The 18,221-nt window shown below is 42.3% G+C and overlaps 1 protein-coding gene across 2 annotated transcripts; it reads left to right on the forward strand.

Annotated features, from left to right (window-relative positions):
- The first annotated feature begins 3,141 nt into the window (after window positions 1-3,141).
- galm (galactose mutarotase) lies at window positions 3,142-17,263 on the forward strand. Of its 2 annotated transcripts, none has more exons than XM_005749848.1 (9): window positions 3,142-3,208; window positions 4,074-4,260; window positions 6,128-6,282; window positions 7,330-7,443; window positions 7,582-7,674; window positions 9,283-9,364; window positions 13,752-13,902; window positions 14,018-14,192; window positions 16,932-17,263. In XM_005749848.1, exons 2-9 carry the CDS (start codon window positions 4,074-4,076, stop codon window positions 17,007-17,009), a joined length of 1,035 nt encoding a protein of 344 aa, XP_005749905.1. In that variant the 5' UTR covers window positions 3,142-3,208; the 3' UTR covers window positions 17,010-17,263. The 2 variants fall into 2 exon arrangements, with proteins under 2 accessions (XP_005749905.1, XP_005749906.1); XM_005749849.1 differs by lacking the exon at window positions 3,142-3,208 and adding an exon at window positions 3,216-3,279.
- Window positions 17,264-18,221: the final 958 nt, after the last annotated feature.

The raw sequence follows: 18,221 nt of genomic DNA on the forward strand, positions 1-18,221 counted from the left end.
TACACTGCACTTTTTAACATTTGTATATAAACTAAACATTCTTATGTAGTAGCAACACTTTTTCAGTGTGCATCTGTAGCTGGGTCATTTTGGGGAGTGGCTAGCATGTGTGTTCTGTACAACATAAAGTGAATAATGTGCTGATGGGCGTGAAGCACACTTTTGCTGTGATGTTTAATGTAATATTTGTGTGAAAGTATGTTCTGGATGTAACTACAAATCACTCAACATGCGTGAACAGATCTGTATTTATAGGGAGGGCATTTTTTTGGCCTTTTAGAAGCTTTGTTCTAGAGTGAAAACAATAAAGTTATAGGGTGTCTTCCTCTATTTTGTTTCTACGGTGTCATTTTTTTCAGTCATGTTATGGGTTTTAGGCAAAACAACAACAACACACAACAAAATCTGAAATCTAAGAAAATATCAGAAACTGAACAGAAACAACTCTTTGGCTGGTGTGAAATAACCTGTGTTTCTGAAGAGGCCAGCCAGAGCATGATACACACTGAACATACAGCTGAAGCTCTGCTGACGGATCTATACATACGCTGCTTTCATCTATGGCTAAGCACGTCTTCTGACATTCCAACATTCAATTCAATTTTATTTATAAAGCACCAAGTCACAGCAACAGCTGACTCAAGGCGCTTCACATTCCAATGGTTGCATCCTGAGAAACTGAGGGTTCATTATCTAACCTGCAGGCCGCGAGGGCCGGTGTCCTGCAGGTTTTAGATGTGTCCTTGATCCAACACAGCTGATTTAAATGGCTAAATGACCTCCTCAACATGTCTTGAAGTTCTCCAGAGGCTGGTAATGAACTAATCATTTGATTCAGGTGTGGGGACCCAGGGTGAGATCTAAAACCTGCAGGACACCGGCCCTCGAGGCCTGCAGTTCGACAACCCTCCAACCCAAGGACACAAAATACAGACTGGAGAAGCCAGGGATCAAGCCTTCAGCTTTCCAAAAGTAAATGATATGCACTAACTCTTGAGCCACAGCCAGCCTAAACTGTACTGACTTAAGGGGCTTTATATTATAACATAAAGACCCTACAATAATGCGGAAAAACCCCAACAATCAGATGACCATCTATGAGCAAGCACTTGGCAACAGTAGGAAGAAAAAACTGCCTTTTAACAGGAAGAAACCTGGCAGAATCAGGCTCAGGGGGAGGGAACCCTCTGCCATGACTGGTGAGGGGACGAAGACACATTGTGGAAGAGAGCCAGAGGTTAATAAGAACTAATGATGAAACCCAAAGTGGTGTAAATGGACAGGTTTTAATATATAGCGCTTTTCTACTCTGCCTGAGCACTCAACACTACAAACATGCCTTATTCACCCATCGATACCAACACATTTATGTGTACAAGTTCTTTCTGTCTAACATATCAGCATTCTGCCCAAGGACACTTCTGAACGCAGACTGGAGCAGCCGGGGATTGAACCACTGACCTTTCAACTAGCAGCTATACCATGCTACCACTAGAGCCACACTCACCCCCAACAGAGCAGACGTGTTCTGTTGTGCTCTGTTTGGGTGATGGCACTATGAGGTTTTTAAGATATTGATTATTCAAGACTTTGTAACTGAGGAGAAAGATTTTAAATTCAGTTCTGGATTTAACAGCATTTTTTTTAAGGGGGAAAAACTCTCTACAAAAAACTGTTGTGTAGCTTTCATTTCCATGAGATGTGTATTTTTGTGGATGTTTTATGTTAAATAAATAGTATTTACATTACAATTCTCAGAAAGTACTGTTATTATTCAAATGTTATTGGATAATTTAATGTGAGAAATTGACCGTGCCTTTTGCTCTGTGACAGCCGGGATAGGCTCCAGCCCCCACCCCACCCAAGTGGAACAAAATGGACTGACTTTAACCTCAGAATTCTGACTTTTTATTCATAGTTCTGACTATTTTCTCTGAATTCTGGCTTTAACCTCAGAATTCTGCCTTCAATGTCAGAATTCTGACTTTTTATTCATAGTTCTGACTATTTTCTCTGAATTCTGGCTTTAACCTCAGAATTCTGCCTTCAATGTCAGAATACTGACTCAGAGCCACCCGTTTTCACTCCTTGGCTCATGTGATTAGGTAGAGGATCATGGTAAATGGTAAATAGCCTGTATTTATATAGCGCTTTACTAGTCCCTAAGGACCCCAAAGCGCTTTACATATCCAGTCATCCACCCATTCACACACTGGGGTGGGGACACTCCCACTGGGTTTAAATCTGGGACTCTCCACCATTTGACCTTAGAACTCAAGAAGCTTCTCGGATGAGAGGTGAAACGTCTTCATGCAACTTAAAGAAGTCCAGCTCCTTAAAGCTCCTTAAACTATGATGACCTGGATGACTGAGAAACTTCACAGTCACGGCACCTTGTTTGGTTTCCCCATGTGCTCGACGTGCTCGTCGTTACACCACTGTAAACTGTCCGGGTCTTCTTTGCGTCCTCCAGAGTGCTGAGGTTAATTGAAATACATATTTTTCTTACCTTTAAAGGTGTCAAGGAGTAAACTGGTGGAGATGTTTTCAGTCATCAACATGTGTGCATAAGCAGATGATAATGAAATCAATAAAGAGTGACATTATCATCAATAAGTAACTTTTTGAAAAATACCCCATTAAGGCTTATTTGTAACCTGAATATTTAAAACAGCCTAGGCTGCTGCCCCCGCGACCCGGCCTCGGATAAAGCGGATGAAGATGGCTGGATATTTAAAACAAACTAAACAATATATAAATGTAAAAGGTCAGTGCTGAAAAATTCCTCTGTGGAAAAATTATTCCATTTTTTTCATTGGCACCCGAATGCCATCATTTGGGTTTTAGCACATAAATACAGCGCTTTGCTACGTTAGTCCTGTTTTTTTCTTACATTTTGTGGGCATCAGCTGTGTTATTAACAAACATATGATATTACAGGCAGTTTGTGAGTAAAGTCGACACAGTGACTAGCTTTTCAGTCTTCTCAGTGATACTTCTTCTGTTATATACACGCCATTAATGAGCGACTGTTTACGTGCACGCGTTAAAAAAATCTATATTATACTAAAAAACATCGTTTTTGCCCGCCACGTGGGCGTGCCCAGTAGCTTTGACGTCACCCATTGCGCGTCTGCGTCATCAGTAACGGAAGCAGGAAAACACGACCAGGTCCAAAGTCTAGTAATGAGCGCGTGAAGTATTCAAGGTAAGAACGCGCGGGCGTACTGCTGCTGCTCGGAGCGTGTCGTGCTGAATAACTGCTGACTGTAAAGACAGGTCGAGCGTCACATCCTGTATACGCTAAACTCAGCAAACTTGTTGTGCCAGAACGCGATTGTCTGCCAAAAACTGATTTGCAATGTTTCCGTGTATTTTTCACGTGTAATATCATCACGTATGTTGGTAAATAGACTTCGGTGAACAGCGTTTACAAAGAGGTTACATGTAGAATTAAAATGATCTGTTTGTCAAGTCTTTACAACTCTGTGTTATTGTACTTTATAACCAATGCGCTCCTTTATCCCCACTTCAAATACTTTTACAGAACTATCGTAACATTGTTAATGAGATTAGTTTTTTTACTGCAGAAATATATAAATATATTATATATATAAAAGTCACTGCTGTTACTGTTACACGAATGTTGCTGTGGCTCCAGACTTTATGTCATCCATGAGGGACGCAGTTGACATATGTTTCACATATTACAGCCCAACACGTTACTTATAGCACTTTAAATACGAACAATCCGTTTTTGCTAAATACCGGAAATCAGTTTTTGGCAGACAGTCACTGTTTGGCTTTACTATCTGTGTTGGTGTGTATGTAAGAGACACGTGGGAATACTGTAAGCTGGTATTTTGACTCTTGTGCACAGTCCAGTGAGCATTAATAGGCTTCACACAGATGTTCGTAGCCTCTGTACAAACTGCTGACTCTACTGTGAGCTAGAACAAGATATATTGAGCCTGTGGGAATGTAAGAGCTGACCAAACTTATTTGAGTTAAATGTGAAGTAACATTTTAACCATTATTTTAAGCTCATGTTCTGTTCCTGTGCTCGTTCCAAGATGACTCAGGTAAGCCATCATCCATGGGGAGAGTGGCCTGGCCAGGGCACCGTGGACCTGTGGGTTGTCCAGTCTCCTCAGGTGAAGGTGGAAGTCCTAACCTTAGGTGCCATTATCAGATCAGTGAGCTACAGAGGGAACGATGGACAAATGGAGGATGTAGTCCTTGGCTATGATAACCTGGAAGGTAGGAGGGAAAGTAACTTGTGTTGTTATCGGCACATAAACCAGTTTAATTGTATAAAAAGCAATGAGATGATTAAAGTGGTTAATTTAAGCACAAACTCCTGAAAGTGATGTCTGTTGTTCAGGTTCTCTAGTGCAGGCAGACGTGATCGTGGGTTGTTTTTTGCTTCACATGAATCTGAACATCAGGCGACGGCTAAAGTGAAGCTCATGCAGTAGACTTTCTGTGTCTTTTCCCTGGAAACACCCATTATTTGTTTAGTAAGGAGATGATTGTCACTAATATATTGGATTGGTGATGCGCTCACTGATCTCAACCTCTTGCAACGCCCAGCAGTGTTTTTCAGAAACGTGCACATTATATTCCTGATACTTATTGTGTCACTAGCAGTACGGCCTGCAGCTCTGTCTCACTGGCACTTTCCAGTGTGTCAAGTAGGGATGGGTATCGTTTAGGTTTTATCCGATACCGGTGCCAAATCGGTACTTTTGAAACGGTGCCGGTGCTCAAACCGGTGCTTAAAGAATGGAGAACACAAAATTGGTCCAAAAACCTCTCATGTTCAGCTGGTTTTTGTAAAAAAGATAACAATGTTAGCCTTTTCTGCAGCTATGGGGCATATATGGTATCACTCTTGGCTGGAAGCAGTGCTTAAACAATGGAAAAAAACACAAACTTTGTCCTAAACCTCTCATGTTTAACTGTTTTCCACTTTTTCTTTGGTCATTTTAGCCTTTTTGGCCAGGGTGAAGGGAGTATCTGCCATCAAACAAGAAGACAGCCGCATGTAGCTATGATGATGTTTGCTAGTTCACCTTACATGCATTAATGTAATAACGTGGTTAGCCTACTCAACGTAAATTAGCTACTCACGCAGAGAAGAACAGCTGCTGCCACCATCATCCGTCATCATTTCTGCTACACTGGCAGGGCTAGGGGCCAGGACTCTCCTCTTCGTGTTTTTGGGGGATGTTACATAACAGGCAACCCACCCGCAGTAGATGTGCTCGGTGTGAGGTCTCGCAGCAAGCTATCAAATACGGCGCATTTCTGGGGTTTTAAAAAAAACGCTATGCGTCGCCAGGTGTTTCATCGGATTCTTGGTGTTACCTCCTTTGACAGTATCACAGTATCAGCTTAAAGCACTTGTTGCAGGCTGCTGAGTTTGCATCTTTTGCTGTGAAGTACAGCCAGACTTCTGACCGCTTCGCCTTGGGCATTTTTAATCTGTAGCTCTGCTCTAACAGAACGTACGTACCTGGCCCCGCCTACTATCCTCGGAAACGTAAAATGATTGGCTAAAATCGAAAGTGTATGACATCAAGCACCGAAATAAAGCACCGAAATGTGCGCTGCTTTTCGGTCTGGTTACTACCGTTTATGTTAGAACCGGTGCCATCATGGCACCGGACACCGGTACCCATCCCTAGTGTCAAGTGTTTAGTTTTTCCTTTGTCTCTTTTAACACTAATGGTACTTGTAATAAACTGCCATGTAACAAAGATTCACAAAGAAAATAGCGGCTATTATAAGTCTTCTCTATAAATATACGAAAGCTGAAACATCATCACTTGTCTTGATTTCGAGGACTCCAGTTTTTTTTCAACATTGCATGCTGCACATCGCTGCACCTCTCGTCACAGATCCAGCTAACACGTCTGCATGAAATAGGCAAGAGTGCACCAGTCTGGTCCTTATTCTGGTCCCCAGTTTTCACGGCTGAGTCCAGTACAGAATCAAGTTCTTCAGGAATTTTCAGTACTGGGTGGGAATCGAACTTGTGACTCCCGCCCCAAAAGTGTGTAGTCTTACCACTACAATATCCAGCTTCCATATATCAATAAGAAGTATTATGCTTTGTTGTCAGGTTATGTATCAGATAAGCGGTACCTGGGCGCTGTGGTGGGCCGTGTGGCAAACAGGATTGCAAAGGGACGTTTTGTCCTTGAGGGAAAGGAGTACCAGCTGGATCTTAACAATGGACCAAACGCGCTGCATGGAGGCCTGCGAGGCTTCAACAAGGTGAGGTCTGGTTAATATTAGTTTGTGCTCCAATCTTAACATGGAGCACAATTTGTGGAAAACTGTATAAATGATGTGTTTTCCCTCTGTGTACATGTTTCACCAATCACAGCTAAGTGTTTGACCATTATTTGTAATGTGTGACAATTTGTGCACACAGTGCAGAGCAGCTACCTGAACACGACTCCCACAGGCATCAGTCATCCTGCTAACAATTTTAAGCTTTACTCCGTACGACTCTGGATACTGTAGCTCCTGTGAAAAAACCCTTAAATCAGAAGTACTGGACTCCGTGGTATAATTGTAAAACATGTAGCCTAAAGCAGACGACTCGTAGGCTGGAGAGGAAATGGCGTGTCACAAATGTAGAAGATCATCATCATTTGGAGAAATAGTTTGTTGTGTTATAGGAAAGCCCTCCGCAAAGCCAGAACATCTTACTATTCATCACTGATTGAAGAAAATAAGAAGGTTTCTCTGCAGCTCTGTAGCCAGGCTGACAAACAGTCAGAGCTCTGTTGAGCCAACCATCCCTTTAACGTTAACTAGTAATGACTTCATGAACTTCTTCACAAATTCTCATGTCTTTTAGACCCCAATCCTACAAGACTGCTCAAAGAAGTCCTGCCATAATTCTTCAACTAGTTTTGTTTTTTAAGGGGCTTCCTTCTCTGGGTTTAGACTAAAATGACCGACACAGGCTTTTAACACTAAACTACTGTACAGAGCTCTTCTTAGGCTTTTGGCATTGCCGATTCTGTTCTTCATGTTGATGAGTTCCTTCTGGCTCCACCTGTAATTTGAACAAATGAAAGAATGGCTGAAAAGAAGACTGGACACACTGCCCTTTTTTACATGTGCAATCCACGCCACAGGAAAACCCTCACACATCAAAAACAGCAGGGTTGGTCTCACAGAGTGAAATATACACCCATCACTTCACAACACCTACTTGTTGGCAGCTGTAGATTGAATTTTACTGAGCTCTGTAAGCTGCACTTTATGTATCCTGTGTACTCCACGATTCATGTGTGTTTGCTTCTGCAGGCTATCTGGCTTGCTGCAGCAGTGGAAGGTGGTGTGCAGCTGAGTCTTACCAGTCCAGATGGAGACCAGGGTTATCCTGGTGAAGTTCAGGTCTCTGTCTCCTACACACTGCAGGTAGACACATCTGGTTAGGAATTCATACTACTGCATCCCAAATGTCCTTTTGGCAGAGCTAATTCGACGTTGCTGTTTAGTGATACTCAGACATTTGTTTTGCCAGCACAGATATTGAGTTTGAACTTGTTTGCTCAGGGGGAAGAACTAACTGTTGAATACCAAGCACAGGCTAACAAAACTACCCCCATCAACCTCACCAACCATTCCTACTTCAACCTGGCCGGACAGGTAAGTGACATGGACACGTTTCTGGGTGCCTCTGCACAGTGGTGTTTGTGTGGTTGGCACTGCTAGTCTCCTGGCTTACAAAACAATATTTTACCCACTAGGAAGTGTGGTTTCAGTGTGTTGCCTCTGCTATGAACGGGCAGTCCTCTAAACTCCTTCCCCACATCCACACTCTGATTCTTGGTCCACAGGTGTAACGACAGTAACACAATCAGAATCAGAGACTTTATTTATCCCCAAGGGGCAGTTAAGATACAACAGAGCAGCATGACGTTGAAGCTAAGGACAGGGCCTAAGCAGGCAATAAGAGTGAGATAATAAATACACAGAATATACACAGTTTTAAAATTACAAAGCTGTTAAATTAAAGTGACTGAAAGGTGAATAAATAACTGTAAGTGAATAAAGTGTGGGCAGTATAAAAAGAGTGTAGAGTAGTTTATGTTTCTGGTGTGGGAAATGGTCTTATTGGAGTTAGAAAGCAGAGCTGCTTAAGGGGACAAAGGTGGCGCTCCTCAGCGGAGGCTTCGCCCAGAGGGCAGCCACTGAAATGCGGGGTGAAGAATGTGAGAGGGGTCGTTGATGATCAGGCTGCCTGTCTGAGGGCCTGTTGCTGAAAACCTGAGCCAGAGTTCTGACAGGCCAATGACTGTAGAGCACACTGATGCAGTGTCTGTTCCTGTATGAAGGCTGAGGGAGTGGAACCAGCAGCTGATGGAGAAGGTCATGATGCTTTCCAGGAAGGCGAAGGAAAAAGTCATCATGATGGCTGTGCTGACTCCAAAGGAGTTGAGTTTCCTGAGGAGGTGTAGCCGTTGGTGGCACCTCCTGAGAATCTCCTCTGTGTTAGCAGAGAATCTCAGGAGGTTGTCAAAGATGGTTCCCAGGTATTTGTACTCCTCAACCACCTCCACTGGCTTCCCATGGATGGTGGTGGTGACTGAAGCAGCCAGTTCATGTCTTTGGTTTTGCTCACGTTCAGTTCGAGTTTGGAGCCGTCACACCACCCTACAAACTCCTGCACAGCGGGCCCGTGGTGTTGTGAGTGCCTGACAGCAGTGACAGCAGAACAGTGGAGGTGGAACGGAGACCGGAAAGAGAGTCGTTGACCCGAACTTTCTGAGTCCTGTTGGTTAAAAAGTCCAATATCCACAGTAACGACACGGGGAAAGGTTAAACTGCAACATCTGCTACGAGGCACCATCACTTTTACTTCTTCACGATGTACAGATATAACAATGAAAACATATGAGCTCTGTCTTTAATACAACCCAACCTCCCATCTAGCTTCCTGTTTACTGATGACATCATTTCCTGTTACATGGATTTAAAGGTGATTCCAATGAGAAATCTAGAATAGCATTCTGCCCTAAATTAACTTAAACTCGTGATATCAAACACTGATACTCTCAGTCAGTTTTTCACAATTTTATTTCGTAAACTGTTAAAGGAGGAGGCAGGCCTATTTTGGCAGGATGTTCTGGTATTAGTGAGTGTTGGTTGAGTCTCAGACAGATCAACCCCTTCCTCCTCACATCAAGATGAGTAACGTGGCTATATGTATGGAGAGGATGACAGATGATCTGAAAAATCTTATCTGTGCTCCAGGGTGTAGCAGATATCTACGACCATCAGGTGTCCATCACTGCACAGTCCTACCTGCCTGTGGATGACACATCAATTCCTACAGGTAAAGATTTACTTCAATCCTCTTTGATATAATAGGAAAATTCTCATTAAATAAGCAAATAGAATTAATCAATCTGTCAAAAGCATACAAGCATATTGGTAGTCTCTGACAGTTTGGTGCTTCAAATCACTTCAGTTACACTGTCTCGGGAACAAGACTGCAGACTTTATAATCAGTTAAAGTACATATCCATTTGACTCTTTAGCTCCCCTCTCAGTCCTTGAGCTTCTCATGTTCTCCTAGCGTTAGTAGCAGCAAGCAGGTGAATTCTGTACATTAATAAGAATAGACATCTGACTATTTTACAGGATAGACAATATAAACATATTTAAAATTAAAGGAATTTGAAATGTACATTATGTGCTGTTACGTGCTCGACTCAGGGACATCTTTGCACAGTATCTGGGGTCTTTCCTGTGGTAGATCCCAGCCTCTGCTGATTTGGGGGAAAGGGCTTGTTCCTGTGCCTCCAGGGTTGTTCTCTATACTGTCAGCTTTCAGCTCTGTCCAGCCATTTACAGGATTTCAGGATATCAGCAACTTCTTTTTCTAGTGGGATTGTTGTAAAGCAATGATTCCAGTATGTGTTTTTATTAGTGGGAGGCGTGTCAAACTCCAGTCCTCCTGAAACTTTCCCACGTGTCCCTGCTGCAACACACTTGAATACAAGTAGGTCATTAGTAGGGATGGACCGATCGATATTACGTATCGGTATCGGTCCGACGTAAGTTACTGGATCGGATATCGGAGAGAAATAAAAAATGTAATCCGATCCATTAAATATCAGAAAAGCACCTCACAAAACTTCAAAACTTGCAACACGGCGTAACTTGGCTCATAACCGTAGCACGTCGCAGCAGTGTGCATCACGTGATAGAGCGGCTGTGAGTATTTGTAGCCTCACTACCAAACCGGCATTTCATCTCTGAGGAAGTTATCCCGAGAGAAGTAAAGCAAGTGTGTAAGTTCATCTCTGAATGTTTGTAAAGCATTCCTGCGTTAAGCTTAACAAGCGATATATGGAGCGACTGCCTCTCCTGCTGCTACTTCAATCATGAAACTGAACAATGATCAGCTGATCTGCTTTTCTGTCGCGAGTCCGTGTCTCTTGTTTGTTTTTGGCCCACTTTGCACCAGAAAGAGGAAACCAGTGGCTGAACAACAGCAGCACGTTTAAGCTTGATCAGCTGTTGTTAGAATGTATTTATTATTACTTTCTACTCCAGGATCTTTTTCTATGTAGCTGACGCTGGTAACTGCAGGGGCGGATCTAGCAAAGTTTAGCCAGGGGGGCCGATAGGGCATGAACAGGGAAAAGGGGGCACAAAGACATACTTTTCTTTCTTATTCTCATTTCAAATGTCTCGCTTTTAATAAATAATTATCTGAATCTGACACCCAAAGTTTTAATCTGATGTAAAATGTATAGAAGTCCATTATTGTATATAGTAACTGTTAAGTCTAATATATCCTAGTAAGCTATAGTACTTTTTCCTTTGGGAAGGTACCATCTGTGCAGTCTGCAGTTCTGTTGAAGAAAGATGTTGAATCTATTTAATTATTCTTGAAAAATAATTGATTTCTGTGCATTTTTTTTCACACTGCATCAAATTAAGGTTGATTATGTCGATTAAGCATCATGAGGTGGAGCGTGAGGGGTGGTTCCCTATTTTTTTTTTTTTGCTGGGAGTTGGAACCCTATTAGTTAGGTTGCTTAATATTTATGCTAAGTACTCTTTAAAATACCAGAATAGGGAGGATGGTGCAGGTTTAAGTTTATTAGATTGATCAGTATTGCTGAACTATGAAATATTTTTTTTTTGCATACAGGTATAACAGAATAGCTTTAGTGTAGTTGTTGTTTTAAACTTGAGTATGAACTTATACAAAATGCAGCAAGATATTTAAAAAACAGTTTTGTTGATTAAAAAACACTATATCGGATTCATATCGGTATCAGCAGATATCCAGATTTATGATATCGGTATCGGACATAAAAAAAAGTGGTATCGTGCCATCTCTAGTCATTAGCGAGACTCTGTAGAACTTGACTGAATGCTGAAGGTGGCAGGTGTGTTGCAGCGGGACACATGGAAAAGTTTCAGGACAGCAGCCCTCAAGGACTGGATATGGGCTCAAAATGTGGTCATAAATATTTTGTACTTGTAAAAAAGATTTGTATGTGTAAAAAGAATTTGTGTGGACTTAGCCAAAAAAAAAAGTATGAATTTTGACCCTATTTTTCTTCCTTTCATCTGATTGGTCAATGTCATGTCAATCACAAATGTAACAATCCAATCAGAGAACAGATGGGTTTGGCTGTCGAGGGGCGCTTTTTTTGAACTGCAGGTCTTTGAAGGGAATAAATGCCCTTTTACATGCCAACCCAGCGTTTTCCTTCATCACCACGAAGGAAAACAGTCTGTGGTCGTCCGAGTTTGGTGATTTTTGTGTCACAGGTCTACGTTTTTAATACAGGGACTTCCACAGCCTTTTCAACAGCGCTGCGGACCGCGGGGTGGGGGCGGGCAGTGTCTTGGAAATGACAGTCTTCATTACAAAGCTTTCTTCGTTATGAATTAGCATACATGTTTTTATTGAACATTAGAAGAACCAGCAAAAAAAAAAAAACTCTTGTAGAGGACAAAGTCAGAGATAGAAAAGACAAGGAGCAGGTGCATCTAGTACAGGTAGAGCTGCTGCAAAAACCCACAGAGCCCAGCAGCAAGCGCAACAGATTTTGGATTTTTAGTTAGCAGTTAGCATTAGCAGCACATCCTGCGTCCGATGTGAAAGGACCTTTATGCTGCGCACTGTGACTCACAGCAGTGGTCCTGGGTCAGCCCTAACTTTGTGTTAAACTAATCCTAAAGTAATGATGGTGTTTCTAACCACTGATATAGCACAACTTTTTCCTTTCAACAGCTGCTGAAAGTTAGGGGACCTAGCTGCTATCGGATATTTATATAGCGATCCTCCAAACTGTATCACCCTTCAAGGACCTGCAGTTCAAAAAAGCGCCCCTCCGGCAGCCAAACCCATCTGTTCTCTGATTGGATTGTTACATTTGTGATTGACATGACATTGACCAATCAGATGAAAGGAAAACAAATAGGGGTCAAAATTCGTACTTGTCACTTGCAGGGTTTTTTTTGGCTAAGTCCACACAAATCTTTTTTACGCACACACAAATTGTTTTTACACATACAAATCCTGATTTACAAGTACAAAATATTTACGACCACATTTTGAGCCCATAACTGGAGTTCAACACCTGTGATTTAGTGTGAGACAGGCAGAAAATCTCGGCTGGAAACTTTCTCTTTAACCTGCCGCTGTGACCACAGTTTTCACCCTACAGTGATCATTTTACCCTCAAGACGTAGCTACATGTGTTGTTTTTTCAACGAGTCCTTCCTCAAAGCCCAGAGATGTGTAACTTTTGAACTGGAGCCATTTGGTTCAGTCATCCTCTGCTCCCGTTTACTCCCTGTTTAATTTTTCCAACCAGTTTTTGAAAGAAAGAAAAAGACATCAGTTTTGAACTCGCTCTCCTGACCTCAGTTCAGCATAGAGCTATGTGCTGAATGTTACTGACAGTAAAAGAACACTGTGCCTCTTTGTTAGGTACACTTTTGTTCAGTCTACAGCAACAAGCTATTTTGGTGCAGCGCTGCTCTCACAGACTGACAGAGAGAAAAGTGGGTCTTTTCTGATGTCCTGCCTCCCTCATTTGAGTTTCATTTGTGGATGGTTTCGTCTGTGTCTCACCATAGTGTGGCTCTCCATGTTTGTGGCACTCTCACAACTGACCCATCTGGTACATGCAAGTTTGAATTTTTACAATCCCACTGCAGTCTCTCCAGAAATGGCAAATTCTAGTTATTTTCCTCTTTAGTATGCAGGTGCTTAACTATATAAACCAAACCCACCGTTCGTGAGCTCATGTGAAGGCCACATAATGTTTGGAGGCCTTTGATTGACTCTTGGACTTGTTGTATGGCTGGCGTTCTATCACAGTAATTCAGAAACCTCCCAGAGGTCACTGTGGGGATGAGAATGATGAAGCTAAGATCCTGTGGGATTTTCAGATACAGACAAGCTCCTGATGGAAACCACTGGACAATGGTGATAAAGCAGAGGAACGTGCCTGTAGTGCGAGATGCAGCTAAGTACTAGGTACAGCAAAGATAGTGTGCAGAACGCTCACTAGCAAATGATTTAGTTTGCTAAACATGTTACTTATGGACTTTTTGTCATTTAATATATCTTAATGCTCCAGTAAATAACTCGTAACTGCAATAATTCACCTTTATAGAATCGATTGTGTGACATTAATTAACATTCCTGATACGAAGTCATGAATTAATTCGCTAAATACTAACAGGAGAGATCAGAGAGGTGAAAAACACACCCTTTGACCTCAGAGAACCAGTTCTCATTGGCCCTCGTCTGAAGGAACTTCAAGGCCCAGGGTTTGACCACAACTTCTGTTTGTCATCACCCGGAGGTCCATGGACAGAGAAACGCGCTGCCAGGTTTGACACAGAAGTCATTTTCTAAAACATACTGTAGACACATGTGACATCCACTGAAGTTAAGGAGGACAAATAAGTCTCATCTTAATTGTTTATTTATTTATTCATTTTAAAGAGTCTGTCACCCAGCAAGTGGGCGTGTCTTAGAGGTTTCTACTAACCAGCCAGGAGTCCAGTTCTACACTGCCAACTTCCTGGATGGCTCCATCGCAGGAAAGTGTGGTTGTAGGTACAGGAAGCACAGCTCCTTCTGTCTGGAGACGCAGAACTGGCCTGATGCTGTTAACCAGGTATGATGAATAGAAACTCAGTGTTGTGTTTTTTCTCTTGTAGATGGAAGTTAGCCTTCGGTCAAGTTCACTTCCTGGCCTTACATGGATAGGCATGTAACATATCCTTCACCTTAATCTGCAGAGCTCTCTAGAGACTCATCTGTCTGAGACTCTTTGATTGCTCCCATCTCCAGAATAGTTTTTAATTCCTTCACGCCTACTTTTCATTGACTTCTAAACTCTTGAATGCATTGTCACACTTTGGCAAGTCTATAGGTATATATATTATCTACGGTAGGTTTATGCCTCCTGGTAGGGTAGACAGCAAAATGCTGTTGTGGCATGCAAACATATGCTCTCTTGGATGGTATAAGTTGGTCATCACAAATGAGCAAAGTGTGATTGGCAATCTGGCACCTGAGGCCCCAACTTATCAGATACCAAAGTCATTCAGCAGGCTCCTCGGAGAAACGGGCTTTGCCTCTCCAAACTTTTAGGAGGTTGAAATCTGTGTTGCTACACCTCTGTCAGAGAAGACAAGCTCATAAGTATCACAGTCCATACATATAGTCACTTTTCCCTGATTGCATCCATTGTCATGTATGATCTTTCAAAGTCTTCCTCAGAACTCGACCAGACCGTATGTGTGGTACTGACAAACAGTCATCCAAACAGACGTAATTAACCATTAGTCTGCTCAGAATCTCCTTTGGGATTCCAGCTCTGAGGATAACCTGAAATAGTGTCCATAAGATAAGATAAGATAAGATAAGATAAGATAACCTTTATTAGTCCCACACGTGGGAAATTTGTTTTGTCACAGCAGGAACTCCCTTGTCCATGTAACTCCCTCTGCAGAAATGTTGTGAGGTTGCATTACTTTGGGATATTGATAATAGGGCTTTGGAGCGTGATGTCACAGGGGTGGGCGTGGAAAGGATTTTGGTCTGATCCGCCATTTTGGGGGTCTAAGTAAGGAGCGAAAGCATAGACATGGTTCGTACTTGCTGTGTGGTCGGCTGCAATGTTCGATCTTACGACCGGCACGGGAATAAGTTTGGATTGTCTTTTTATGCTTTCCCAACCTGGAAGCAACATGAAGGAGCTCATGTACCGGATATTACCAAACGAAGGCGTCTAGCCTGGATAGCAGCCGTGAGACGAGCTGATATCAAGTTCTGTTACGTCTCCAGATATCAGCTGGTGTGCTCAAGACATTTTCATTCTGGTAAGTTCTAAATATGTTCACATCACACTTTATAGCTGAATAATATCATCGTCTCGGAAGTTATAGAAATTGCGATCAAACATCGAATGGAGTGACTTGATTGGTTGATGTAAAGACAATAAATGAAATGAGACAGGAAGGACACAAATTGGCGTTAATAATTTGCCCGATTATCAATGTGTTAATTTGCATGTACTTTACAATTACGGGCATATAATATGATAACGATATTTTAGCAGTTAAATGATAAATGTGTAACATTAATTATGGTGGGGGGTGGAAAATGGCTATTTCACTCGATGCACTCCAGCTGACTTACTTCGACGACGTACTCAGAGTTTGGCGGCTTGAAAATAGCCAAATCTTGCACCCAGCCATTTGTAAATTGGATGTGCGCCTCCAGTGACTTGTAATTACGAAACTGGTTCGCTGTGTAAGCGCTTACTCCACAAACAAGATACGTGAAGATATCGGGGTAGGACAGTGGCGGTAAGTCGTCTGGGTCTTTACTCCACTGCCGTATTTCATATGGGTCCAGATTTGCGATGCACTCTATTTTTTTCCAAGTACCACTGCTTCGCCTCTGGACGCAATCGGCCTCTATACCGTCCGTTTTCTTTTGAGCTGCTTTTAAGCATGTTTCTTGTCGTCGTCGTTCCAACACAGTGTGTTTGTTTTGATTCGTAGACCCCGAAAATGGAGCTGCGCTCCCACAATGCATTGCGGCGTGACGTCAACTCCAAAGCCCTATGATAACATTAGCCCTGTGCACTACAGTTGTATGGCTCAATGAGGTCTGTACCCATATGGACAAAGAGCACCTCCATTGATGACAGAAGGTGCACAGATGCTTAAACTGACTGGCTGAAAAAACAAAACAAAAGAAACAACGGTGGCATTGAGGGTGGGCTAGACATTAGCAGCTCAGATACCTTGAACACCCGACCAGTGTGTTCATGATCTGGTTCATTGTTTTATCATATCCTATCTAACTGCCAATTTGGTATAATGACCTGCCTGGAAATTAATTTCCTGCTTTTATTTCACCAACAGCTGAGTAATATCTGATTGTAATTTCATGATTTATTCCGTCTGTCGTTAATCAATATGCTTATGTCTACATGGTGACCATTGTTTGTTTTTGTTTTTATTACCTGGTCAAAGACAAAGTGAAGACTGCTGCCACAACACTGGAAAGTATTCTTTGGGGTGTGTTATAGGAAGTTGCAGAGCCTTCTGTCACACCACTGATTCTTTCTATCTCTCATACTGACTGAGCACATCTCTGATGGCTGTGGTTGCACTTCTACACATTACCCCACCAGTCCATCAAACCCTGGCCAATACCCCAAATCAAACAGTATGCAAACACTCATTAACTGCTTACTGAACAGCAGTGAAAACAAGTTTCCTCGTTGCTGTTTGGTTGTTTGTTTAGTTAAACAGACTAATGAGAATTAAAAAATAGTGTGTGTGTGTGTGTGTGTGTGTGTGTGTGTGTGTGTGTGTGTGTGTGTGTGTGTATTCAGCCTTCATTTCCTGACTGCCTTCTGCGTCCTGGAGAGAACTACCATCACATAACTCGCTACACCTTCACAACTGTCTGATCTGACAGACAGAAAAGAAGAAAATTTCATCGTTTGCAGCAGATTGTTTCATTTCCTAAAAGTCTGCTTTTTTATTTTGAATATAATTTTTGTTAACATTTTACAATATTTTCTTAAGCTTGTTTTAGTTTGAGCATCACAGAACTGATGAGATAAAGAAAAAACCTTCATAGTTCAACATGACCAAACTGTTATAATTTGATTTATGATGATGTGCCATACTTGTCATATTAAACACAATATTGATCAAGGGATTTCTCTCGTGCTGGTGCTTTGTTTCAATGTGTTCTCTGAAGAGGCTGGCATCGTGGCTGGTTACTGCTGTCACCTCGCACCAAGAAGGTCCTGCGTTTAAATCCACTGGTAGGCTGGTCCGTTCTGTATAGATGTATTAATGCATGCTCAATCATCCAGGTAAGGAAATCCCAGAAAGGTTGATTCTGTTCATCTGAACGTAGAGTTTTCAGTGAGAGAAACATTTCATCACTCATCCAGGTGACTTCTTCGGTCTCAGCTGACTACATGTTTCCAACCTTATAAACGTACAAACAGTAAACATCACATTTGCATAATGACAGAAATCAGCACCAATAGCGAACAATGGGCTGTGAGGTCAGTTTCTTGATAATTGATATGCAAATGGTCATGGCCACCCATCAACAACAATTGATTAATGGCTATGAGTACCATTCACAGAGAGTAGGGGAATGGCTGCAATCATAGCATTGTAAGATGTACCCTTAGGCCCCCTCCTCCATTCCTCTTTCGCATAAATGGCCTCCTTGACTCCACGCTCAAACCAGCGTTCCTCCCTGTCCAGGATGTTACATCCTCATCCTTGAAAGAGTGTCCACTGGCCTGTAGGTGTAAATAGACTGCAGAGTCATTTGTGTCTAACTGTTTTTCCCCACTCGGCGAGACACGTGCCGGGGATCAAACTCTTGTAACTGGTGATTCTGTTCTGAGACATGTGAAGCTAGAGACACCAGCAACCATAGTCAATTGTCTTCCAAAAGCCAGAGCAGGCGACGTTGAGGGAAATTTAAAACTGCTGGCTAAGGGTAAACGTAAATTATAATTCACGTCGGCAGTGATGACACCCGGTTACGCCAATCGGAGGTCACTAAAATCAATCTCCCATCTCAGGACCCTCACGGCCCCCCTCCTGGACCCCCTGCAGTTTGCATACAGAGCCAACAGGTCTGTAGACGA

This window comes from Pundamilia nyererei, unplaced genomic scaffold (genome assembly GCF_000239375.1).
Source record: "Pundamilia nyererei isolate P.nyererei 1_Seehausen unplaced genomic scaffold, PunNye1.0 scaffold00256, whole genome shotgun sequence".
Taxonomy (NCBI): Eukaryota; Metazoa; Chordata; class Actinopteri; order Cichliformes; family Cichlidae; genus Pundamilia; species Pundamilia nyererei.